Source organism: Oncorhynchus keta, chromosome 13 (genome assembly GCF_023373465.1).
Source record: "Oncorhynchus keta strain PuntledgeMale-10-30-2019 chromosome 13, Oket_V2, whole genome shotgun sequence".
NCBI classification, from domain to species: Eukaryota; Metazoa; Chordata; class Actinopteri; order Salmoniformes; family Salmonidae; genus Oncorhynchus; species Oncorhynchus keta.
The window spans coordinates 200,131-225,159 of NC_068433.1; the positions used below are offsets into that span (position 1 = coordinate 200,131).

Genomic DNA, 25,029 nt, shown 5'->3' on the forward strand with positions numbered 1-25,029 from the left:
AGTCAGTCAGTAAACTAGTCTGCCAGCCGGTCAGTCAGTAAACCGGTCAGTCAGTAAACCAGCCAGTCAGTCAGTAAACCAGTCTGCAGTCAGTCAGTAAACCAGTCTGCAGTCAGTCAGTAAACTAGTAAACCAGCCAGTCAGTCAGTAAACCAGTCTGCAGTCAGTCAGTAAACCAGTCTGCAGTCAGTCAGTAAACTAGTCTGCCAGCCGGTCAGTCAGTAAGCCAGTCAGTCAGTAAACCAGCCAGTCAGTCAGTAAACTAGTCTGCCAGCCGGTCAGTCAGTAAACCGGTCAGTCAGTAAACCAGCCAGTCAGTCAGTAAACCAGTCTGCAGTCAGTCAGTAAACCAGTCTGCAGTCAGTCAGTAAACTAGTATGCCAGCCAGTCAGTCAGTAAACCAGTCTGCAGTCAGTCAGTAAACCAGTCTGCAGTCAGTCAGTAAACCAGTCTGCAGTCAGTCAGTAAACCAGTCTGCAGTCAGTCAGTAAACTAGTATGCCAGCCAGTCAGTCAGTAAAACAGTCTGCAGTCAGTCAGTAAACTAGTATGCCAGCCAGTCAGTCAGTAAACCAGCCAGTCAGTCAGTAAACCAGTCTGCAGTCAGTCAGTAAACCAGTCTGCAGTCAGTCAGTAAACTAGTCTGCCAGCCGGTCAGTCAGTAAACCAGTCAGTCAGTAAACCAGCCAGTCAGTCAGTAAACCAGTCAGTCAGTAAACCAGTCTGCAGTCAGTCAGTAAACTAGTCAGTCAGTAAACTAGTATGCCAGCCAGTCAGTCAGTAAACCAGTCAGTCAGTAAACTAGTATGCCAGTCAGTCAGTCAGTATTCGGCCAACATGTTCCAGTTACTCCCTACTCACATACAGTATATACAGTAGGTATGCATCCCAAATGGCACCCTATTCCCTATATAGTGCACTACTTTAGACTGGAGCCCTATGGGGTCTACATAGAGCACTACTTTAGACTAGAGCCCTATGGGGGCTACATAGAGCACTACTTTAGACCAGAGCCCTATTCCCTATATAGTGGTACTACTATAGACCAGAGCCTTATAGAACCCTATTCCCTATATAGTGCACTACTATAGACCAGAGACCTATTCCCTATATAGTGCACTACTATAGACCAGAGCCCTATTCCCTATATAGTGTACTACTATAGACCAGAGTCCTATTCCCTATATAGTTGTACTACTATAGACCAGAGCCCTATTCCCTATATAGTGCACTACTTTAGACCAGAGTCCTATTCCCTATATAGTGGTACTACTATAGACCAGAGCCCTATTCCCTATATAGTGGTACTACTATAGACCAGAGCCCTACTCCCTATATAGTGCACTACTTTAGACCAGAGCCTTATAGAACCCTATTCCCTATATAGTGCACTACTTTAGACCAGGACCCTATTCCCTATATAGTGCACTACTTTAGACCAGGACCCTATTCCCTATATAGTGCACTACTTTAGACCAGAGTCCTATTCCCTATATAGTGCACTACTTTAGACCAGAGTCCTATTCCCTATATAGTGCACTACTTTAGACCAGAGTCCTATAGAACCCTATTCCCTATATAGTGCACTACTATAGACCAGAGTCCTATTCCCTATATAGTGCACTACTTTAGACCAGAGTCCTATGGGGGCTACATAGGTTAAATCTCAAATGGCACCCTATTCCCTTCATAGTGCACTACTTTAGGCTCTTAGGTCCTCTGGTCAGAAGTAGTGCACTATGGGGATTCGGTTTCCATTCGGGCCATTCCTCTACATGCCCAGGCATACAGACACACTGTAGTTCTAGTTAGGGTTAGGGTTAGCTAGACACACAACCGGTCTAGAACCAGGATCATCCAGCTAGTTCAGTCGGGCCCACGTTTCCCTCTCAGAGTCACTTAAAGGGCCAGTCTGGGATTTAAAGAGCCGGTCTGGGATTTAAAGGGCCAGTCTGTGATTTAAAGGGCCAGTCTGGGATTTAAAGGGCCAGTCTGGGATTTAAAGAGCCGGTCTGTGATTTAAAGGGCCAGTCTGGGATTTAATGGGCCAGTCTGGAATTTAAAGAGCCGGTCTGTGATTTAACATTACATTACATTTAAGCCAATTTGTAAGTCGCTCTGGATAAGAGCGTCTGCTAAATGACTTAAATGTAAATGTAAATGTAAGTCATTTAGCAGACGCTCTTATCCAGAGCGACTTAAAGGGCCCATCTGGGATTCAAAGGGCCCATCTGGGATTCAAAGGGCCAGTCTGGGATTTAAAGAGCCAGTCTGTGATTCAAAGGGCCAGTCTGAAATTTAAAGTGCCGGTCTGGGATTTAAAGGGCCCATCTGGGATTTAATGTGCCAGTCTGGAATTTAATGGGCCAATATGGGACTAAAATGACCACTCCTGTGGTATGGTTTGTCTAACAGAGGTGTTGTTACTACAGTCTGCTCCCAGACCAGATCTCTGTTGATTAGGGAGTAACCCTCTGTGTCTGTCTGTGTCCTAAATCAGCCTGTCTATATACTGTACGTCTGCCTGATAATAAATATGTAAACTATAACTCCCATCTCTGTGATGGTTAAATGGAACCATGTATGTCATGAGGTTAGATCGATCTTCATTTATTGATTTGATTATGGACATGTACATTTAAAACATTGACTTAAAACATTGAATTACCAAGAGTCAGATGCATTGCTTCCCTCTCACCCTCAGTCCCCTCTCACCCTCAGTCCCCTCTCACCCTCAGTCCCCCCCCTCAGTACCTCTCACCCTCTCTCTTCCCCTGTCCCCTCTCACCCTCAGTCCCCCCCTCTCAGTATCTCTCCCCCTCTCTCTTCCCCTGTCCCCTCTCACCCTCAGTCTTCCCCTCTCCCCTCTCACCCTCAGTCCCCCTCTCCCTGTCCCCTCTCACCCTCTCTCTTCCCCTCTCCCCTCTCACCCTCAGTCTTCCCCTCTCCCCTCTCCCCCTCAGTCTTCCCCTCTCCCCTCTCACCCTCAGTCCCGCCCTCTCAGTACCTCACCCCCTCAGTCCCTCCCCCTCAGTCTCTCCCTCCCTCCCCCTCTCACCCTCAGTCCCCCCTCTCAGTATCTCTCCCCCTCAGTCCCCCTCTCAGTATCTCACCCCCTCAGTCCCTCCCCTCAGTCTCTCCCTCCCCTCTCCCCTCAGTCTTCCCCTCTCCCCTCTCACCCTCAGTCCCCCCTCTCAGTATCTCACCCCTCAGTCCCTCCCCCTCAGTCTCTCCCTCCCTCCCCTCTCCCCTCAGTCTTCCCCTCTCCCCTCTCACCCTCAGTCCCCCCTCTCAGTATCTCACCCCCTCAGTCCCTCCCCCTCAGTCTCTCCCTCCCTCCCCTCTCCCCCTCAGTCTTCCCCTCTCCCCTCTCACCCTCAGTCCCCCTCTCAGTATCTCACCCCCTCAGTCCCTCCCCTCAGTCTCTCCCTCCCTCCCCCTCTCCCCTCAGTCTTCCCCTCTCCCCTCTCACCCTCAGTCCCGCCCTCTCAGTATCTCACCCCCTCAGTCCCTCCCTCTCAGTATCTCACCCCCTCCCCTCAGTCCCTCTCCCCTCCCCCTCGGCCCCTCAGTATCTCACCCCCCTCTCAGTCACTCCCCCCAGTCTTTCCCCCTCAATCCAACACTCCCCTTAACCCCCATCCTCAGTATCTCCCCCTCAGTCCCTCCCCCTCAGTCTTTCCCCCTCCCTCTCAGTCTCTCCCCCTCCCCTCAGGATCTCCCCTCAGTCTCCCCATCTCAGTCTCTCCCCCTCCCTCTCAGTCCCCCTCAGTATCTCCCCTCAGTCCCTCCCCTCAGTCTTTTCCCCTTCCCTCTCAATCCTTCCAACACACCCCCTCCCCCCTCACCCCCTCCCAGCCTGGTCTAGGTGTAACAGTGAGGGTGTATCTGAGTGGCTGTAGCACCACCCCTAGGCGCCCCTCCAGGTCGGGTAGAGAGACCCCAGGGGCGGGGCTGAAGCTGAACCTCTGCAGCAGACCACTCACAAACAGGAACAGCTCCAGCCTGGCCAGTGATTCGCCCACGCAGACCCGAGGCCCTGCCCCAAATGGCATGAAACAGGAAGGAGCGAAGCGCTGGCCCTTGTCATCTAGGAAACGCTCTGGGGAGGGAGAAGGGATGGGGGTGTTATTTTCAACTGTGTGTGTGTGTGTGTGTGTGTGTGTGTGCGTGTGTGTGCGTGCGTGTGTGTGTGTGTGTGTGTGTGTGTGTGTGTGTGAGGATCTATCTCACCTGGTCTGAAGTCCTCTGGCTGGTCCCAGTGTTCCGGGTCGTGGTGTATAGCCCACATGTTCACCAGTACACGGCTTCCCTTACAGATGGAATGACCGCCGATACTGGGGAGGACAGAGAGACTGGCCATGTCCAAAAACCTGTACTTGAACTCTACATAATAGGCATTTTGGGTATGCGAAAATATACGTTTTATTGTATGTGAAAGTTTGAAAATGTAGTATGCTTTAGATCGCTTTAGTATGCTGTAGTACGCTGTAATATGTTGCAGTGTGCTGTAGTATGCTGTAGTACGCTGTAATATGTTGCAGTGTGCTGTAGTATGCTGTAGTACGCTGTAATATGTTGCAGTGTGCTGTAGTATGCTGTAGTACGCTGTAATATGTTGCAGTGTGCTGTAGTATGCTGTAGTACGCTGTAATATGTTGCAGTGTGCTGTAGTATGCTGTATTGTGCTGTAGTATGCTGTAGTGTGCTGTTGTGTGCTGTAGTATGCTGTAGTGTGCTGTAGTATGCTGTAGTGTGCTGTAGTGTGCTGTAGTATGCTGTAGTATGCTGTAGTATGCTGTAGTATGCTGTAGTGTGCTGTAGTGTGCTGTAGTGTGCTGTAGTATGCTGTAGTGTGCTGTAGTACGCTGTAGTGTGCTGTAGTACGCTGTAGTACGCTGTAGTGTGCTGTAGTATGCTGTAGTACGCTGTAGTACGCTGTAGTATGCTGTAGTATGCTGTAGTGTGCTGTAGTATGCTGTAGTGTGCTGTAGTGTGCTGTAGTCTGCTGTAGTGTGCTGTAGTACGCTGTAGTGTGCTGTAGTATGCTGTAGTATGCTGTAGTATGCTGTAGTGTGCTGTAGTGTGCTGTAGTGTGCTGTAGTACGCTGTAGTACGCTGTAGTGTGCTGTAGTATGCTGTAGTATGCTGTAGTGTGCTGTAGTACGCTGTAGTATGCTGTAGTACGCTGTAGTACGCTGTAGTGTGCTGTAGTGTGCTGTAGTGTACTGTAGTGTGCTGTAGTGTGCTGTAGTGTACTGTAGTGTGCTGTAGTACGCTGTAGTGTTTTGTATTATGCTGTAGGATGCTGTAGTGTGCTGTAGTGTGCTGTAGTGTGCTGTAGTATGCTGTAAGGTTAGGGTTAGGTGTGTTAGTCACCTGCTGTGAGCCAGGGCGGTGTGAGGGATGGGACTATAACAGGTGAGGTAGGTCAGGTGTGCTAGTTATGTGTTGTGAGTCAGAAGGGATGGGACTACAACAGGTGAGGTAGGTCAGGTGTGTTAGTTACCTGCTGTGAGTCAGGGCAGTGTGAGGGATGGGACTATAACAGGTGAGGTAGGTCAGGTGTGCTAGTTATGTGTTGTGAGTCAGAAGGGATGGGACTATAACAGGTGAGGTAGGTCAGGTGTGTTAGTTACCTGCTGTGAGTCAGGGCGGTGTGAGGGATGAGGACTATAACAGGTGAGATCGGTCAGGTGTGTTAGTTCCCTGCTGTGAGTCAGGGCGGTGTGAGGGATGAGGACTATAACAGGTGAGATCGGTCAGGTGTGTTAGTTACCTGCTGTGAGTCAGGGCGGTGTGAGGGATGAGGACTATAACAGGTGAGATAGGTCAGGTGTGTTAGTTACCTGCTGTGAGTCAGGGCGGTGTGAGGGATGAGGACTATAACAGGTGAGGTAGGTCAGGTGTGTTAGTTACCTGCTGTGAGTCAGGGCGGTGTGAGGGATGAGGACTATAACAGGTGAGGTAGGTCAGGTGTGTTAGTTACCTGCTGTGAGTCAGGGCGGTGTGAGGGATGGGACTATAACAGGTGAGGTAGGTCAGGTGTGTTAGTTACCTGCTGTGAGTCAGGGTGATGTGAGGGATGGGACTATAACAGGTGAGGTAGGTCAGGTGTGTTAGTTACCTGCTGTGAGTCAGGGCGGTGTGAGGGATGGGACTATAACAGGTGAGGTAGGTCAGGTGTGTTAGTTACCTGCTGTGAGTCAGGGTGATGTGAGGGATGGGACTATAACAGGTGAGGTAGGTCAGGTGTGTTAGTTACCTGCTGTGAGTCAGGGCGGTGTGAGGGATGAGGACTATAACAGGTGAGGTAGGTCAGGTGTGTTAGTTACCTGCTGTGAGTCAGAAGGGATGAGGACTATAACAGGTGAGATAGGTAAGGTGTGTTAGTTACCTGCTGTGAGTCAGGGCAGTGTGAGGGATGAGGACTATAACAGGTGAGGTAGGTCAGGTGTGTTAGTTACCTGCTGTGAGTCAGGGCGGTGTGAGGGATGAGGACTATAACAGGTGAGATAGGTCAGGTGTGTTAGTTACCTGCTGTGAGTCAGGGCGGTGTGAGGGATGAGGACTATAACAGGTGAGATAGGTCAGGTGTGTTAGTTACCTGCTGTGAGTCAGGGCTGTGTGAGGGATGAGGACTATAACAGGTGAGATCGGTCAGGTGTGTTAGTTACCTGCTGAGAGTCAGGGCGGTGTGAGGGATGAGGACTATAACAGGTGAGGTAGGTCAGGTGTGTTAGTTACCTGCTGTGAGTCAGGGCCGTGTGAGGGATGAGGACTATAACAGGTGAGATCGGTCAGGTGTGTTAGTTACCTGCTGTGAGTCAGGGCGGTGTGAGGATGAGGACTATAACAGGTGAGGTAGGTCAGGTGTGTTAGTTATCTGCTGTGAGTCAGGGCGGTGTGAGGGATGAGGACTATAACAGGTGAGGTAGGTCAGGTGTGTTAGTTACCTGCTGTGAGTCAGGGCGGTGTGAGGGATGAGGACTATAACAGGTGAGGTAGGTCAGGTGTGTTAGTTATCTGCTGTGAGTCGGTGTGAGGGATGGGCGGTGTGAGGGATGAGGACTATAACAGGTGAGGTAGGTCAGGTGTGTTAGTTATCTGCTGTGAGTCAGGGCGGTGTGAGGGATGAGGACTATAACAGGTGAGGTAGGTCAGGTGTGTTAGTTACCTGCTGTGAGTCAGGGCGGTGTGAGGGATGAGGACTATAACAGGTGAGGTAGGTCAGGTGTGTTAGTTATCTGCTGTGAGTCAGGGCGGTGTGAGGGATGAGGACTATAACAGGTGAGGTAGGTCAGGTGTGTTACACCTGCTGTGAGATAGGGCGGTGTGAGGGATGAGGACTATAACAGGTGAGGTAGGTCAGGTGTGTTAGTTACCTGCTGTGAGTCAGGGCCGTGTGAGGGATGAGGACTATAACAGGTGAGATCGGTCAGGTGTGTTAGTTACCTGCTGTGAGTCAGGGCGGTGTGAGGGATGAGGACTATAACAGGTGAGGTAGGTCAGGTGTGTTAGTTATCTGCTGTGAGTCAGGGCGGTGTGAGGATGAGGACTATAACAGGTGAGGTAGGTCAGGTGTGTTAGTTACCTGCTGTGAGTCAGGGCGGTGTGAGGATGAGGACTATAACAGGTGAGGTAGGTCAGGTGTGTTAGTTATCTGCTGTGAGTCAGGGCGGTGTGAGGGATGAGGACTATAACAGGTGAGGTAGGTCAGGTGTGTTAGTTAACTGCTGTGAGTCAGGGCAGTGTGAGGGATGAGGACTATAACAGGTGAGGTAGGTCAGGTGTGTTAGTTATCTGCTGTGAGTCAGGGCGGTGTGAGGGATGAGGACTATAACAGGTGAGGTAGGTCAGGTGTGTTAGTTACCTGCTGTGAGTCAGGGCGGTGTGAGGGATGAGGACTATAACAGGTGAGGTAGGTCAGGTGTGTTAGTTATCTGCTGTGAGTCAGGGCGGTGTGAGGGATGAGGACTATAACAGGTGAGGTAGGTCAGGTGTGTTAGTTACCTGCTGTGAGATAGGGCGGTGTGAGGGATGAGGACTATAACAGGTGAGGTAGGTCAGGTGTGTTAGTTACCTGCTGTGAGTCAGGGCGGTGTGAGGGATGAGGACTATAACAGGTGAGGTAGGTCAGGTGTGTTAGTTACCTGCTGTGAGTCAGAACGGTGTGAGGGATGGGACTATAACAGGTGAGGTAGGTCAGGTGTGTTAGTTACCTGCTGTGAGTCAGGGCGGTGTGAGGGATGGGACTATAACAGGTGAGGTAGGTCAGGTGTGTTAGTTATCTGCTGTGAGTCAGGGTGATGTGAGGGATGGGACTATAACATGTGAGGTAGGTCAGGTGTGTTAGTTACCTGCTGTGAGTCAGGGTGATGTGAGGGATGGGACTATAACAGGTGAGGTAGGTCAGGTGTGTTAGTTACCTGCTGTGAGTCAGGGCGGTGTGAGGGATGAGGACTATAACAGGTGAGGTAGGTCAGGTGTGTTAGTTACCTGCTGTGAGTCAGAAGGGATGAGGACTATAACAGGTGAGATAGGTCAGGTGTGTTAGTTACCTGCTGTGAGTCAGGGCGGTGTGAGGGATGAGGACTATAACAGGTGAGGTAGGTCAGGTGTGTTAGTTACCTGCTGTGAGTCAGGGCGGTGTGAGGGATGAGGACTATAACAGGTGAGATAGGTCAGGTGTGTTAGTTACCTGCTGTGAGTCAGGGCGGTGTGAGGGATGAGGACTATAACAGGTGAGATAGGTCAGGTGTGTTAGTTACCTGCTGTGAGTCAGGGCGGTGTGAGGGATGAGGACTATAACAGGTGAGGTAGGTCAGGTGTGTTAGTTACCTGCTGAGAGTCAGGGCGGTGTGAGGGATGAGGACTATAACAGGTGAGGTAGGTCAGGTGTGTTAGTTACCTGCTGTGAGTCAGGGCCGTGTGAGGGATGAGGACTATAACAGGTGAGATCGGTCAGGTGTGTTAGTTACCTGCTGTGAGTCAGGGCGGTGTGAGGGATGAGGACTATAACAGGTGAGGTAGGTCAGGTGTGTTAGTTATCTGCTGTGAGTCAGGGCGGTGTGAGGGATGAGGACTATAACAGGTGAGGTAGGTCAGGTGTGTTAGTTACCTGCTGTGAGTCAGGGCGGTGTGAGGGATGAGGACTATAACAGGTGAGGTAGGTCAGGTGTGTTAGTTATCTGCTGTGAGTCAGGGCGGTGTGAGGGATGAGGACTATAACAGGTGAGGTAGGTCAGGTGTGTTAGTTATCTGCTGTGAGTCAGGGCGGTGTGAGGGATGAGGACTATAACAGGTGAGGTAGGTCAGGTGTGTTAGTTACCTGCTGTGAGTCAGGGCGGTGTGAGGGATGAGGACTATAACAGGTGAGGTAGGTCAGGTGTGTTAGTTATCTGCTGTGAGTCAGGGCGGTGTGAGGGATGAGGACTATAACAGGTGAGGTAGGTCAGGTGTGTTAGTTACCTGCTGTGAGATAGGGCGGTGTGAGGGATGAGGACTATAACAGGTGAGGTAGGTCAGGTGTGTTAGTTACCTGCTGTGAGTCAGGGCCGTGTGAGGGATGAGGACTATAACAGGTGAGATCGGTCAGGTGTGTTAGTTACCTGCTGTGAGTCAGGGCGGTGTGAGGGATGAGGACTATAACAGGTGAGGTAGGTCAGGTGTGTTAGTTATCTGCTGTGAGTCAGGGCGGTGTGAGGGATGAGGACTATAACAGGTGAGGTAGGTCAGGTGTGTTAGTTACCTGCTGTGAGTCAGGGCGGTGTGAGGGATGAGGACTATAACAGGTGAGGTAGGTCAGGTGTGTTAGTTATCTGCTGTGAGTCAGGGCGGTGTGAGGGATGAGGACTATAACAGGTGAGGTAGGTCAGGTGTGTTAGTTAACTGCTGTGAGTCAGGGCAGTGTGAGGGATGAGGACTATAACAGGTGAGGTAGGTCAGGTGTGTTAGTTATCTGCTGTGAGTCAGGGCGGTGTGAGGGATGAGGACTATAACAGGTGAGGTAGGTCAGGTGTGTTAGTTACCTGCTGTGAGTCAGGGCGGTGTGAGGGATGAGGACTATAACAGGTGAGGTAGGTCAGGTGTGTTAGTTACCTGCTGTGAGTCAGGGCAGTGTGAGGGATGAGGACTATAACAGGTGAGGTAGGTCAGGTGTGTTAGTTACCTGCTGTGAGTCAGGGCGGTGTGAGGGATGAGGACTATAACAGGTGAGGTAGGTCAGGTGTGTTAGTTACCTGCTGTGAGTCAGGGCGGTGTGAGGGATGAGGACTATAACAGGTGAGGTAGGTCAGGTGTGTTAGTTACCTGCTGTGAGTCAGAACGGTGTGAGGGACTGAGGACAGGTGTGTTGGTTACCTGCTGTGAGTCAGGGCGGTGTGAGGATGAGGACTATAACAGGTGAGGTAGGTCAGGTGTGTTAGTTACCTGCTGTGAGTCAGGGCGGTGTGAGGGATGAGGACTATAACAGGTGAGGTAGGTCAGGTGTGTTAGTTACCTGCTGTGAGTCAGGCGGTGTGAGGATGAGGACTATAACAGGTGAGGTAGGTCAGGTGTGTTAGTTACCTGCTGTGAGTCAGGGCGGTGTGAGGGATGAGGACTATAACAGGTGAGGTGGTCAGGTGTGTTAGTTACCTGCTGTGAGTCAGGGCGGTGTGAGGGATGAGGACTATAACAGGTGAGATCGGTCAGGTGTGTTAGTTACCTGCTGTGAGTCAGGGCGGTGTGAGGGATGAGGACTATAACAGGTGAGGTAGGTCAGGTGTGTTAGTTACCTGCTGTGAGTCAGGGCGGTGTGAGGGATGAGGACTATAACAGGTGAGGTAGGTCAGGTGTGTTAGTTACCTGCTGTGAGTCAGGGCGGTGTGAGGGATGAGGACTATAACAGGTGAGGTAGGTCAGGTGTGTTAGTTACCTGCTGTGAGATAGGGCGGTGTGAGGATGAGGACTATAACAGGTGAGGTAGGTCAGGTGTGTTAGTTACCTGCTGTGAGTCAGGGCGGTGTGAGGGATGAGGACTATAACAGGTGAGGTAGGTCAGGTGTGTTAGTTACCTGCTGTGAGTCAGAAGGGTGTGAGGGATGAGACTATAACAGGTGAGGTAGGTCAGGTGTGTTAGTTACCTGCTGTGAGTCAGGGCGGTGTGAGGGATGAGGACTATAACAGGTGAGGTAGGTCAGGTGTGTTAGTTATCTGCTGTGAGTCAGGGTGATGTGAGGGATGGGACTATAACATGTGAGGTAGGTCAGGTGTGTTAGTTACCTGCTGTGAGTCAGGGTGATGTGAGGGATGGGACTATAACAGGTGAGGTAGGTCAGGTGTGTTAGTTACCTGCTGTGAGTCAGGGCGGTGTGAGGGATGAGGACTATAACAGGTGAGGTAGGTCAGGTGTGTTAGGTACCTGCTGTGAGTCAGAAGGGATGAGGACTATAACAGGTGAGGTAGGTCAGGTGTGTTAGTTACCTGCTGTGAGTCAGGGCGGTGTGAGGGATGAGGACTATAACAGGTGAGGTAGGTCAGGTGTGTTAGTTACCTGCTGTGAGTCAGGGCGGTGTGAGGGATGAGGACTATAACAGGTGAGATAGGTCAGGTGTGTTAGTTACCTGCTGTGAGTCAGGGCGGTGTGAGGGATGAGGACTATAACAGGTGAGATAGGTCAGGTGTGTTAGTTACCTGCTGTGAGTCAGGGCGGTGTGAGGGATGAGGACTATAACAGGTGAGGTAGGTCAGGTGTGTTAGTTACCTGCTGTGAGTCAGGGCGGTGTGAGGGATGAGGACTATAACAGGTGAGGTAGGTCAGGTGTGTTAGTTACCTGCTGTGAGTCAGGGCCGTGTGAGGGATGAGGACTATAACAGGTGAGATCGGTCAGGTGTGTTAGTTACCTGCTGTGAGTCAGGGCGGTGTGAGGGATGAGGACTATAACAGGTGAGGTAGGTCAGGTGTGTTAGTTATCTGCTGTGAGTCAGGGCGGTGAGGGATGAGGACTATAACAGGTGAGGTAGGTCAGGTGTGTTAGTTACCTGCTGTGAGTCAGGGCGGTGAGGATGAGGACTATAACAGGTGAGGTAGGTCAGGTGTGTTAGTTATCTGCTGTGAGTCAGGGCGGTGTGAGGGATGAGGACTATAACAGGTGAGGTAGGTCAGGTGTGTTAGTTATCTGCTGTGAGTCAGGGCGGTGTGAGGGATGAGGACTATAACAGGTGAGGTAGGTCAGGTGTGTTAGTTACCTGCTGTGAGTCAGGGCGGTGTGAGGGATGAGGACTATAACAGGTGAGGTAGGTCAGGTGTGTTAGTTACCTGCTGTGAGTCAGGGGCGGTGTGAGGGATGAGGACTATAACAGGTGAGGTAGGTCAGGTGTGTTAGGTTACCTGCTGTGAGTCAGGGCGGTGTGAGGGATGAGGACTATAACAGGTGAGGTAGGTCAGGTGTGTTAGTTACCTGCTGTGAGTCAGGGCCGTGTGAGGGATGAGGACTATAACAGGTGAGATCGGTCAGGTGTGTTAGTTACCTGCTGTGAGTCAGGGCGGTGTGAGGGATGAGGACTATAACAGGTGAGGGGTCAGGTGTTAGTTATCTGCTGTGAGTCAGGGCGGTGTGAGGGATGAGGACTATAACAGGTGAGGTAGGTCAGGTGTGTTAGTTACCTGCTGTGAGTCAGGGCGGTGTGAGGGATGAGGACTATAACAGGTGAGGTAGGTCAGGTGTGTTAGTTACTGCTGTGAGTCAGGGCGGTGTGAGGGATGAGGACTATAACAGGTGAGGTAGGTCAGGTGTGTTAGTTAACTGCTGTGAGTCAGGGCAGTGTGAGGGATGAGGACTATAACAGGTGAGGTAGGTCAGGTGTGTTAGTTACCTGCTGTGAGTCAGGGCGGTGTGAGGGATGAGGACTATAACAGGTGAGGTAGGTCAGGTGTGTTAGTTACCTGCTGTGAGTCAGGGCGGTGTGAGGGATGAGGACTATAACAGGTGAGGTAGGTCAGGTGTGTTAGTTACCTGCTGTGAGTCAGGGCGGTGTGAGGGATGAGGACTATAACAGGTGAGGTAGGTCAGGTGTGTTAGTTACCTGCTGTGAGTCAGGGCGGTGTGAGGGATGAGGACTATAACAGGTGAGGTAGGTCAGGTGTGTTAGTTACCTGCTGTGAGTCAGGGCGGTGTGAGGGATGAGGACTATAACAGGTGAGGTAGGTCAGGTGTGTTAGTTACCTGCTGTGAGTCAGAAGGGATGGGGACTATAACAGGTGAGGTAGGTCAGGTGTGTTAGTTACCTGCTGTGAGTCAGGGCGGTGTGAGGGATGAGGACTATAACAGGTGAGGTAGGTCAGGTGTGTTAGTTACCTGCTGTGAGTCAGGTCAGTGTGAGGGATGAGGACTATAACAGGTGAGGTAGGTCAGGTGTGTTAGTTACCTGCTGTGAGTCAGGGCGGTGTGAGGGATGAGGACTATAACAGGTGAGGTAGGTCAGGTGTGTTAGTTACCTGCTGTGAGTCAGGGCGGTGTGAGGGATGAGGACTATAACAGGTGAGGTAGGTCAGGTGTGTTAGTTACCTGCTGTGAGTCAGGGCGGTGTGAGGGATGAGGACTATAACAGGTGAGATAGGTCAGGTGTGTTAGTTACCTGCTGTGAGTCAGGGCGGTGTGAGGGATGAGGACTATAACAGGTGAGGTAGGTCAGGTGTGTTAGTTACCTGCTGTGAGTCAGGGTGGTGTGAGGGATGAGGACTATAACAGGTGAGATCGGTCAGGTGTGTTAGTTACCTGCTGTGAGTCAGAAGGGATGGGACTATAACAGGTGAGGTAGGTCAGGTGTGTTAGTTACCTGCTGTGAGTCAGGGCGGTGTGAGGGATGGGACTATAACAGGTGAGGTAGGTCAGGTGTGTTAGTTACCTGCTGTGAGTCAGAACGGATGGGACTATAACAGGTGAGGTAGGTCAGGTGTGTTAGTTACCTGCTGTGAGTCAGGGCGGTGTGAGGGATGGGACTATAACAGGTGAGGTAGGTCAGGTGTGTTAGTTACCTGCTGTGAGTCAGGGCGGTGTGAGGGATGAGGACTATAACAGGTGAGGTAGGTCAGGTGTGTTAGTTACCTGCTGTGAGTCAGGGCGGTGTGAGGGATGAGGACTATAACAGGTGAGATAGGTCAGGTGTGTTAGTTACCTGCTGTGAGTCAGGGCGGTGTGAGGGATGAGGACTATAACAGGTGAGGTAGGTCAGGTGTGTTAGTTACCTGCTGTGAGTCAGGGCGGTGTGAGGGATGAGGACTATAACAGGTGAGATAGGTCAGGTGTGTTAGTTACCTGCTGTGAGTCAGGGCGGTGTGAGGGATGAGGACTATAACAGGTGAGATAGGTCAGGTGTGTTAGTTACCTGCTGTGAGTCAGGGCGCGTGAGGGATGAGGACTATAACAGGTGAGGTAGGTCAGGTGTGTTAGTTACCTGCTGTGAGTCAGGGCAGTGTGAGGGATGAGGACTATAACAGGTGAGGTAGGTCAGGTGTGTTAGTTACCTGCTGTGAGTCAGGGCGTGTGAGGGATGAGGACTATAACAGGTGAGATCGGTCAGGTGTGTTAGTTACCTGCTGTGAGTCAGGGCGGTGTGAGGGATGAGGACTATAACAGGTGAGGTAGGTCAGGTGTGTTAGTTATCCTGCTGTGAGTCAGGGCGGTGTGAGGGATGAGGACTATAACAGGTGAGGTAGGTCAGGTGTGTTAGTTACCTGCTGTGAGTCAGGGCGGTGTGAGGGATGAGGACTATAACAGGTGAGGTAGGTCAGGTGTGTTAGTTATCTGCTGTGAGTCAGGGCGGTGTGAGGGATGAGGACTATAACAGGTGAGGTAGGTCAGGTGTGTTAGTTACCTGCTGTGAGTCAGGGCAGTGTGAGGGATGAGGACTATAACAGGTGAGGTAGGTCAGGTGTGTTAGTTATCTGCTGTGAGTCAGGGCGGTGTGAGGGATGAGGACTATAACAGGTGAGGTAGGTCAGGTGTGTTAGTTACCTGCTGTGAGTCAGGGCGGTGTGAGGGATGAGGACTATAACAGGTGAGGTAGGTCAGGTGTGTTAGTTATCTGCTGTGAGTCAGGGCGGTGTGAGGGATGAGGACTATAACAGGTGAGGTAGGTCAGGTGTGTTAGTTACCTGCTGTGAGTCAGGGCGGTGTGAGGGATGAGGACTATAACAGGTGAGGTAGGTCAGGTGTGTTAGGTACCTGCTGTGAGTCAGAAGGGATGAGGACTATAACAAGTGAGGTAGGTCAGGTGTGTTAGTTACCTGCTGTGAGTCAGGATGAGGACTATAACAGGTGAGATAGGTCAGGTGTGTTAGTTACCTGCTGTGAGTCAGGGCGGTGTGAGGGATGAGGACTATAACAGGTGAGGTAGGTCAGGTGTGTTAGGTACCTGCTGTGAGTCAGAAGGGATGAGGACTATAACAGGTGAGGTAGGTCAGGTGTGTTAGTTACCTGCTGTGAGTCAGGGCGGTGAGGGATGAGGACTATAACAGGTGAGATCGGTCAGGTGTGTTAGTTACCTGCTGTGAGTCAGGGCGGTGTGAGGGATGAGGACTATAACAGGTGAGGTAGGTCAGGTGTGTTAGTTACCTGCTGTGAGTCAGGCGGTGTGAGGGATGAGGACTATAACAGGTGAGGTAGGTCAGGTGTGTTAGTTACCTGCTGTGAGTCAGGGCGGTGTGAGGGATGAGGACTATAACAGGTGAGGTAGGTCAGGTGTGTTAGTTACCTGCTGTGAGTCAGGGCGGTGTGAGGGATGAGGACTATAACAGGTGAGGTAGGTCAGGTGTGTTAGTTACCTGCTGTGAGTCAGGGCGGTGTGAGGGATGGGGACTATAACAGGTGAGGTAGGTCAGGTGTGTTAGTTACCTGCTGTGAGTCAGGGCGGTGTGAGGGATGAGGACTATAACAGGTGAGGTAGGTCAGGTGTGTTAGTTACCTGCTGTGAGTCAGGGCGGTGTGAGGGATGAGGACTATAACAGGTGAGGTAGGTCAGGTGTGTTAGTTACCTGCTGTGAGTCAGGGCGGTGTGAGGGATGAGGACTATAACAGGTGAGGTAGGTCAGGTGTGTTAGTTACCTGCTGTGAGTCAGGGCGGTGAGGGATGAGGACTATAACAGGTGAGGTAGGTCAGGTGTGTTAGTTACCTGCTGTGAGTCAGGGCGGTGTGAGGGATGAGGACTATAACAGGTGAGGTAGGTCAGGTGTGTTAGTTACCTGCTGTGAGTCAGGGCGGTGAGGGATGAGGACTATAACAGGTGAGGTAGGTCAGGTGTGTTAGTTACCTGCTGTGAGTCAGAGTGAGGACTATAACAGGTGAGGTAGGTCAGGTGTGTTAGTTAGCTGGTCAGGGCGGTGAGGACTATAACAGGTGAGGTAGGTCAGGTGTGTTAGTTACCTGCTGTGAGTCAGGGCGGTGTGAGGGATGAGGACTATAACAGGTGAGATAGGTCAGGTGTGTTAGTTACCTGCTGTGAGTCAGGGCGGTGTGAGGGATGAGGACTATAACAGGTGAGGTAGGTCAGGTGTGTTAGGTACCTGCTGTGAGTCAGAAGGGATGAGGACTATAACAGGTGAGGTAGGTCAGGTGTGTTAGTTACCTGCTGTGAGTCAGGGCGGTGTGAGGGATGAGGACTATAACAGGTGAGGTAGGTCAGGTGTGTTAGTTACCTGCTGTGAGTCAGGGCGGTGTGAGGGATGAGGACTATAACAGGTGAGGTAGGTCAGGTGTGTTAGTTACCTGCTGTGAGTCAGGGCGGTGAGGGATGAGGACTATAACAGGTGAGGTAGGTCAGGTGTGTTAGTTACCTGCTGTGAGTCAGGGCGGTGAGGGATGAGGACTATAACAGGTGAGGTAGGTCAGGTGTGTTAGTTATCTGCTGTGAGTCAGGGCGGTGTGAGGGATGAGGACTATAACAGGTGAGGTAGGTCAGGTTTGTTACCTGCTGTGAGAGTCAGGGCGGTGTGAGGATGAGGACTATAACAGGTGAGGTAGGTCAGGTGTGTTAGGTACCTGCTGTGAGTCAGGGGTGGAGGGATGAGGACTATAACAGGTGAGGTAGGTCAGGTGTGTTAGTTACCTGCTGTGAGTCAGGGCCGTGTGAGGGATGAGGACTATAACAGGTGAGATCGGTCAGGTGTGTTAGTTACCTGCTGTGAGTCAGGGCGGTGTGAGGGATGAGGACTATAACAGGTGAGGTAGGTCAGGTGTGTTAGGGAGTCAGAGGGATGAGGACTATAACAGGTGAGGTAGGTCAGGTGTGTTAGTTACCTGCTGTGAGTCAGGGGCGTGTGAGGGATGAGGACTATAACAGGTGAGATAGGTCAGGTGTGTTAGTTACCTGCTGTGAGTCAGGGCGGTGTGAGGGATGAGGACTATAACAGGTGAGGTAGGTCAGGTGTGTTAGTTACCTGCTGTGAGTCAGGGCGGTGTGAGGGATGAGGACTATAACAGGTGAGGTAGGTCAGGTGTGTTAGTTACCTGCTGTGAGTCAGGGCGGTGTGAGGGATGAGGACTATAACAGGTGAGATAGGTCAGGTGTGTTAGTTACCTGCTGTGAGTCAGGGCGGTGTGAGGGATGAGGACTATAACAGGTGAGGTAGGTCAGGTGTGTTAGTTACCTGCTGTGAGTCAGGGCTGTGTATAACAGGTGAGGTAGGTCAGGTGTGTTAGTTACCTGCTGAGTCAGGGCGGTGTGAGGATGAGGACTATAACAGGTGAGGTAGGTCAGGTGTGTTAGTTACCTGCTGTGAGTCAGGGCGGTGTGAGGGATGAGGACTATAACAGGTGAGATAGGTCAGGTGTGTTAGTTACCTGCTGTGAGTCAGGGCGGTGTGAGGGATGAGGACTATAACAGGTGAGGTAGGTCAGGTGTGTTAGTTATCTGCTGTGAGTCAGGGCGGTGTGAGGGATGAGGACTATAACAGGTGAGGTAGGTCAGGTGTGTTAGTTACCTGCTGTGAGTCAGGGCGGTGTGAGGGATGAGGACTATAACAGGTGAGGTAGGTCAGGTGTGTTAGTTATCTGCTGTGAGTCAGGGCGGTGTGAGGGATGAGGACTATAGCAGGTGAGATAGGTCAGGTGTGTTAGTTACCTGCTGTGAGTCAGGGCGGTGTGAGGGATGAGGACTATAACAGGTGAGGTAGGTCAGGTGTGTTAGTTACCTGCTGTGAGTCAGGGCGGTGTGAGGGATGAGGACTATAACAGGTGAGGTAGGTCAGGTGTGTTAGGTACCTGCTGTGAGTCAGGGCGGTGAGGGATGAGGACTATAACAGGTGAGGTAGGTCAGGTGTGTTAGTTACCTGCTGTGAGTCAGGGCGGTGTGAGGGATGAGGACTATAACAGGTGAGGTAGGTCAGGTGTGTTAGTTACCTGCTGTGAGTCAGGGCGGTGAGGATGAGGACTATAACAGGTGAGGTAGGTCAGGTGTGTTAGGTACCTGCTGTGAGTCAGAAGGGATGAGGACTATAACAGGTGAGGTAGGTCAGGTGTGTTACCTGCTGTGAGTCAGGGCCGTGTGAGGGATGAGGACTATAACAGGTGAGGTCGGTCAGGTGTGTTAGTTACCTGCTGTGAGTCAGGGCGGTGTGAGGGATGAGGACTATAACAGGTGAGGTAGGTCAGGTGTGTTAGTTACCTGCTGTGAGTCAGGGCGGTGTGAGGGATGAGGACTATAACAGGTGAGGTAGGTCAGGTGTGTTAGTTACCTGCTGTGAGTCAGGGCGGTGTGAGGGATGAGGACTATAACAGGTGAGATAGGTCAGGTGTGTTAGTTACCTGCTGTGAGTCAGGGCGGTGTGAGGGATGAGGACTATAACAGGTGAGGTAGGTCAGGTGTGTTAGTTACCTGCTGTGAGTCAGGGCGGTGTGAGGGATGAGGACTATAACAGGTGAGATCGGTCAGGTGTGTTAGTTACCTGCTGTGAGTCAGGCGGTGTGAGGATGAGGACTATAACAGGTGAGGTAGGTCAGGTGTGTTAGTTACCTGCTGTGAGTCAGGGCGGTGTGAGGGATGAGGACTATAACAGGTGAGATCAGGTGTGTTAGTTACAGTCAGAAGGGATGTATAACAGGTGAGGTAGGTCAGGTGTGTTACCTGCTGTGAGTCATGGCGGTGTGAGGGATGAGGACTATAACAGGTGAGGTAGGTCAGGTGTGTTAGTTACCTGCTGTGAGTCAGGGGATGAGGACTATAACAGGTGAGGTAGGTCAGGGATGAGTCAGACGGATGGGACTATAACAGGTGAGGTAGGTCAGGTGTGTTAGTTACCTGCTGTGAGTCAGAGTCTATAACAGGTGAGGTAGGTCAGGTGTGTTAGGCTGATGAACGGATGGACTATAACAGGTGAGGTAGGTCAGGTGTGTTAGTTACCTGCTGTGAGTCATGGCGGTGTGAGGGATGAGGACTATAACAGGTGAGGTAGGTCAGGTGTGTTAGTTAGTCAGAACTGGGACTATAACAGGTGAGTCAGGTGTGTTAGTTACCTGCTGTGTCAGAACGGATGAGGACTATAACAGGTGAGGTAGGTCAGGTGTGTTAGTTACCTGCTGTGAGTCAGAAGGGATGAGGACTATAACAGGTGAGGTAGGTCAGGTGTGTTAGTTACCTGCTGTGAGTCAGGGCGGTGTGAGGGATGAGGACTATAACAGGTGAGGTAGGTCAGGTGTGTTAGTTATCTGCTGTGAGTCAGGGCGATGTGATGGATGAGGACTATAACAGGTGAGGTAGGTCAGGTGTGTTAGTTACCTGCTGTGAGTCAGGTGAGGATGAGGACTATAACAGGTGAGGTAGGTCAGGTGTGTTAGTTATCTGCTGTGAGTCAGGGCGGTGTGAGGGGATGAGGACTATAACAGGTGAGGTAGGTCAGGTGTGTTAGTTACCTGCTGTGAGTCAGGGCGGTCTATAACAGGGCAGGTGTGTTAGGTACCTGCTGTGAGTCATGAGGAGGACTATAACAGGTGAGGTAGGTCAGGTGTGTTAGTTACCTGCTGTGAGTCAGGGCAGTGTGAGGGATGAGGACTATAACAGGTGAGGTAGGTCAGGTGTGTTAGTTACCTGCTGTGAGTCAGAAGGGATGAGGACTATAACAAGTGAGGTAGGTCAGGTGTGTTAGTTACCTGCTGTGAGTCAGGGCGGTGTGAGGGATGAGGACTATAACAGGTGAGATCGGTCAGGTGTGTTAGTTACCTGCTGTGAGTCAGGGCGGTGTGAGGGATGAGGACTATAACAGGTGAGATCGGTCAGGTGTGTTAGTTACCTGCTGTGAGTCAGGGCGGTGTGAGGGATGAGGACTATAACAGGTGAGGTAGGTCAGGTGTGTTAGTTACCTGCTGTGAGTCAGGGCGGTGTGAGGGATGAGGACTATAACAGGTGAGATCGGTCAGGTGTGTTAGTTACCTGCTGTGAGTCAGAAGGGATGAGACTATAACAGGTGAGGTAGGTCAGGTGTGTTAGTCCTGCTGGAGTCAGGCGGTGTGAGGGATGAGGACTATAACAGGTGAGGTAGGTCAGGTGTGTTAGTTACCTGCTGTGAGTCAGAAGGGATGAGGACTATAACAGGTGAGGTAGGTCAGGTGTGTTAGTTACCTAATGTGAGTCAGGGCTGTGAGGATGGGACTATAACAGGTGAGTAGGTCAGGTGTGTTAGTTACCTGCTGTGAGTCAGGGATGAGGACTATAACAGGTGAGGTAGGTCAGGTGTGTTAGTTACCTGCTGTGAGTCAGGGCGGTGTGAGGGATGAGGACTATAACAGGTGAGGTAGGTCAGGTGTGTTAGTTACCTGCTGTGAGTCAGGGCGGTGTGAGGGATGAGGACTATAACAGGTGAGGTAGGTCAGGTGTGTTAGTTACCTGCTGTGAGTCAGGGCGGTGTGAGGGATGAGGACTATAACAGGTGAGGTAGGTCAGGTGTGTTAGGTACCTGCTGTGAGTCAGAAGGGATGAGGACTATAACAAGTGAGGTAGGTCAGGTGTGTTAGTTACCTGCTGTGAGTCAGGGCCGTGTGAGGGATGAGGACTATAACAGGTGAGATCGGTCAGGTGTGTTAGTTACCTGCTGTGAGTCAGGGCGGTGTGAGGGATGAGGACTATAACAGGTGAGGTAGGTCAGGTGTGTTAGGTACCTGCTGTGAGTCAGAAGGGATGAGGACTATAACAAGTGAGGTAGGTCAGGTGTGTTAGTTACCTGCTGTGAGTCAGGGCCGTGTGAGGGATGAGGACTATAACAGGTGAGATCGGTCAGGTGTGTTAGTTACCTGCTGTGAGTCAGGGCGGTGTGAGGGATGAGGACTATAACAGGTGAGGTAGGTCAGGTGTGTTAGTTACCTGCTGTGAGTCAGGGCGGTGTGAGGGATGAGGACTATAACAGGTGAGGTAGGTCAGGTGTGTTAGTTACCTGCTGTGAGTCAGGGCGGTGTGAGGGATGAGGACTATAACAGGTGAGGTAGGTCAGGTGTGTTAGTTATCTGCTGTGAGTCAGGGCGGTGTGAGGGATGAGGACTATAACAGGTGAGGTAGGTCAGGTGTGTTAGTTACCTGCTGTGAGTCAGAAGCGGTGAGTATAACAGGTGAGGTAGGTCAGGTGTGAGGCTGTGAGTCAGGGTGATGTGAGGGATGGGACTATAACAGGTGAGGTAGGTCAGGTGTGTTAGTTACCTGCTGTGAGTCAGGGCGGTGTGAGGGATGAGGACTATAACAGGTGAGGTAGGTCAGGTGTGTTAGTTATCTGCTGTGAGTCAGGGCGGTGTGAGGGATGAGGACTATAACAGGTGAGGTAGGTCAGGTGTGTTAGTTACCTGCTGTGAGTCAGGGCGGTGTGAGGGATGAGGACTATAACAGGTGAGGTAGGTCAGGTGTGTTAGGTACCTGCTGTGAGTCAGAAGGGATGAGGACTATAACAAGTGAGGTAGGTCAGGTGTGTTAGTTACCTGCTGTGAGTCAGGGCCGTGTGAGGGATGAGGACTATAACAGGTGAGATCGGTCAGGTGTGTTAGTTACCTGCTGTGAGTCAGGGCGGTGTGAGGGATGAGGACTATAACAGGTGAGGTAGGTCAGGTGTGTTAGGTACCTGCTGTGACTATAACAAGTGCTGTGAGTGTGAGTCAGGGCGTGTGAGGATGAGGACTATAACAGGTGAGATCGGTCAGGTGTGTTAGTTACCTGCTGTGAGTCAGGGCGGTGTGAGGATGAGGACTATAACAGGTGAGGTAGGTCAGGTGTGTTAGTTACCTGCTGTGAGTCAGGGCGGTGAGGGATGAGGACTATAACAGGTGAGGTAGGTCAGGTGTGTTAGGTTACCTGCTGTGAGTCAGGGCGGTGTGAGGGATGAGGACTATAACAGGTGAGGTAGGTCAGGTGTGTTAGTTACCTGCTGTGAGTCAGGGCGGTGTGAGGGATGAGGACTATAACAGGTGAGGGTCAGGTGTGTTAGGCTGTGAGTCAGGTGTGAGGGATGAGTACTATAACAGGTGAGGTAGGTCAGGTGTGTTAGTTACCTGCTGTGAGTCAGGCGGTGTGAGGGATGAGGACTATAACAGGTGAGGTAGGTCAGGTGTGTTAGTTACCTGCTGTGAGTCAGAAGGTGAGGATGAGGACTATAACAAGTGAGGGGTCAGGTGTGTTAGGCTGTGAGTCAGGGCGGTGAGGATGAGGACTATAACAGGTGAGATCGGTCAGGTGTGTTAGTTACCTGCTGTGAGTCAGGGCGGTGTGAGGATGAGGACTATAACAGGTGAGGTAGGTCAGGTGTGTTAGGTACCTGCTGTGAGTCAGAAGGATGAGGACTATAACAGGTAGGTCAGTGTGTTAGTTACCTGCTGTGAGTCAGGGCCGTGTGGGATGAGGACTATAACAGGTGAGATCAGTCAGGTGTGTTGGTTACCTGCTGTGAGTCAGGGCGGTGTGAGGGATGAGGACTATAACAGGTGAGGTAGGTCAGGTGTGTTAGTTACCTGCTGTGAGTCAGGGCGGTGAGGATGAGGACTATAACAGGTGAGGTAGGTCAGGTGTGTTAGGTACCTGCTGTGAGTCAGGGCGGTGTGAGGGATGAGGACTATAACAGGTGAGGTAGGTCAGGTGTGTTAGTTATCTGCTGTGAGTCAGGGCGGTGTGAGGATGAGGACTATAACAGGTGAGGTAGGTCAGGTGTGTTAGTTATCTGCTGTGAGTCAGGGCGGTGTGAGGGATGAGGACTATAACAGGTGAGGTAGGTCAGGTGTGTTAGTTACCTGCTGTGAGTCAGGGTGATGTGAGGGATGAGGACTATAACAGGTGAGGTAGGTCAGGTGTTAGTTACCTGCTGTGAGTCAGGGCGGTGTGAGGGATGAGACTATAACAGGTGAGGTAGGTCAGGTGTGTTAGGCCTGCTGTGAGTCAGGGCGGTGTGAGGGATGAGGACTATAACAGGTGAGGTAGGTCAGGTGTGTTAGTTACCTGCTGTGAGTCAGGGCGGTGTGAGGGATGAGGACTATAACAGGTGAGGTAGGTCAGGTGTGTTAGGTACCTGCTGTGAGTCAGAAGGGATGAGGACTATAACAAGTGAGGTAGGTCAGGTGTGTTAGTTACCTGCTGTGAGTCAGGGCGTGTGAGGGATGAGGACTATAACAGGTGAGATCGGTCAGGTGTGTTAGTTACCTGCTGTGAGTCAGGGCGGTGTGAGGATGAGGACTATAACAGGTGAGGTAGGTCAGGTGTGTTAGGTACCTGCTGTGAGTCAGAAGGAGGGATGAGGACTATAACAAGTGAGGTAGGTCAGGTGTGTTAGTTACCTGCTGTGAGTCAGGGCCGTGTGAGGGATGAGGACTATAACAGGTGAGATCGGTCAGGTGTGTTAGTTACCTGCTGTGAGTCAGGGCGGTGTGAGGGATGAGGACTATAACAGGTGAGGTAGGTCAGGTGTGTTAGTTACCTGCTGTGAGTCAGGGCGGTGTGAGGGATGAGGACTATAACAGGTGAGGTAGGTCAGGTGTGTTAGGTACCTGCTGTGAGTCAGAAGGGATGAGGACTATAACAGGTGAGGTAGGTCAGGTGTGTTAGTTATCTGCTGTGAGTCAGGGCGGTGTGAGGGATGAGGACTATAACAGGTGAGGTAGGTCAGGTGTGTTAGTTACCTGCTGTGAGTCAGGGCGGTGTGAGGGATGAGGACTATAACAGGTGAGGTAGGTCAGGTGTGTTAGTTATCTGCTGTGAGTCAGGGCCGTGTGAGGGATGAGGACTATAACAGGTGAGATCGGTCAGGTGTGTTAGTTACCTGCTGTGAGTCAGGGCGGTGTGAGGGATGAGGACTATAACAGGTGAGGTAGGTCAGGTGTGTTAGTTACCTGCTGTGAGTCAGGGCGGTGTGAGGGATGAGGACTATAACAGGTGAGGTAGGTCAGGTGTGTTAGGTACCTGCTGTGAGTCAGAAGGGATGAGGACTATAACAAGTGAGGTAGGTCAGGTGTGTTAGTTACCTGCTGTGAGTCAGGGCCGTGTGAGGGATGAGGACTATAACAGGTGAGATCGGTCAGGTGTGTTAGTTACCTGCTGTGAGTCAGGGCGGTGTGAGGGATGAAGACTATAACAGGTGAGATCGGTCAGGTGTGTTAGTTACCTGCTGTGAGTCAGGGCGGTGTGAGGGATGATGACTATAACAGGTGAGGTAGGTCAGGTGTGTTAGTTACCTGCTGTGAGTCAGGGCGGTGTGAGGGATGAGGACTATAACAGGTGAGGTAGGTCAGGTGTGTTAGTTACCTGCTGTGAGTCAGGGCGGTGTGAGGGATGAGGACTATAACAGGTGAGGTAGGTCAGGTGTGTTAGTTACCTGCTGTGAGTCAGGACGGTGTGAGGGATGAGGACTATAACAGGTGAGGTAGGTCAGGTGTGTTAGTTACCTGCTGTGAGTCAGGGCGTGTGAGGGATGAGGACTATAACAGGTGAGGTAGGTCAGGTGTGTTAGTTACCTGCTGTGAGTCAGGCGGTGTGAGGGATGAGGACTATAACAGGTGAGGTAGGTCAGGTGTGTTAGTTAACTGCTGTGAGTCA

The 25,029-nt window shown here is 51.5% G+C and overlaps 1 protein-coding gene and 1 long non-coding RNA gene across 2 annotated transcripts in view; one reads left to right on the forward strand and one right to left on the reverse strand.

The window, feature by feature from the left end:
• Window positions 1-3,814: 3,814 nt before the first annotated feature.
• Window positions 3,815-25,029, reverse strand: part of LOC127906903 (steroid 17-alpha-hydroxylase/17,20 lyase) — an 85,078-nt gene continuing 63,863 nt past the window's right edge. The window contains exons 9-10 of the mRNA XM_052460704.1: window positions 4,233-4,336; window positions 3,815-4,101 (exon numbers count right to left, since the gene is read on the reverse strand). Coding sequence (XP_052316664.1) covers window positions 3,815-4,101; window positions 4,233-4,336 — 391 coding nt within the window. The remainder of the gene's footprint in view (window positions 4,102-4,232; window positions 4,337-25,029) is intronic.
• Window positions 12,731-17,211, forward strand: LOC127906558 (uncharacterized). Its single transcript, XR_008061857.1, has 3 exons — window positions 12,731-12,830; window positions 14,762-15,243; window positions 17,062-17,211. It is a non-coding gene; the product is annotated as an uncharacterized LOC127906558 (long non-coding RNA).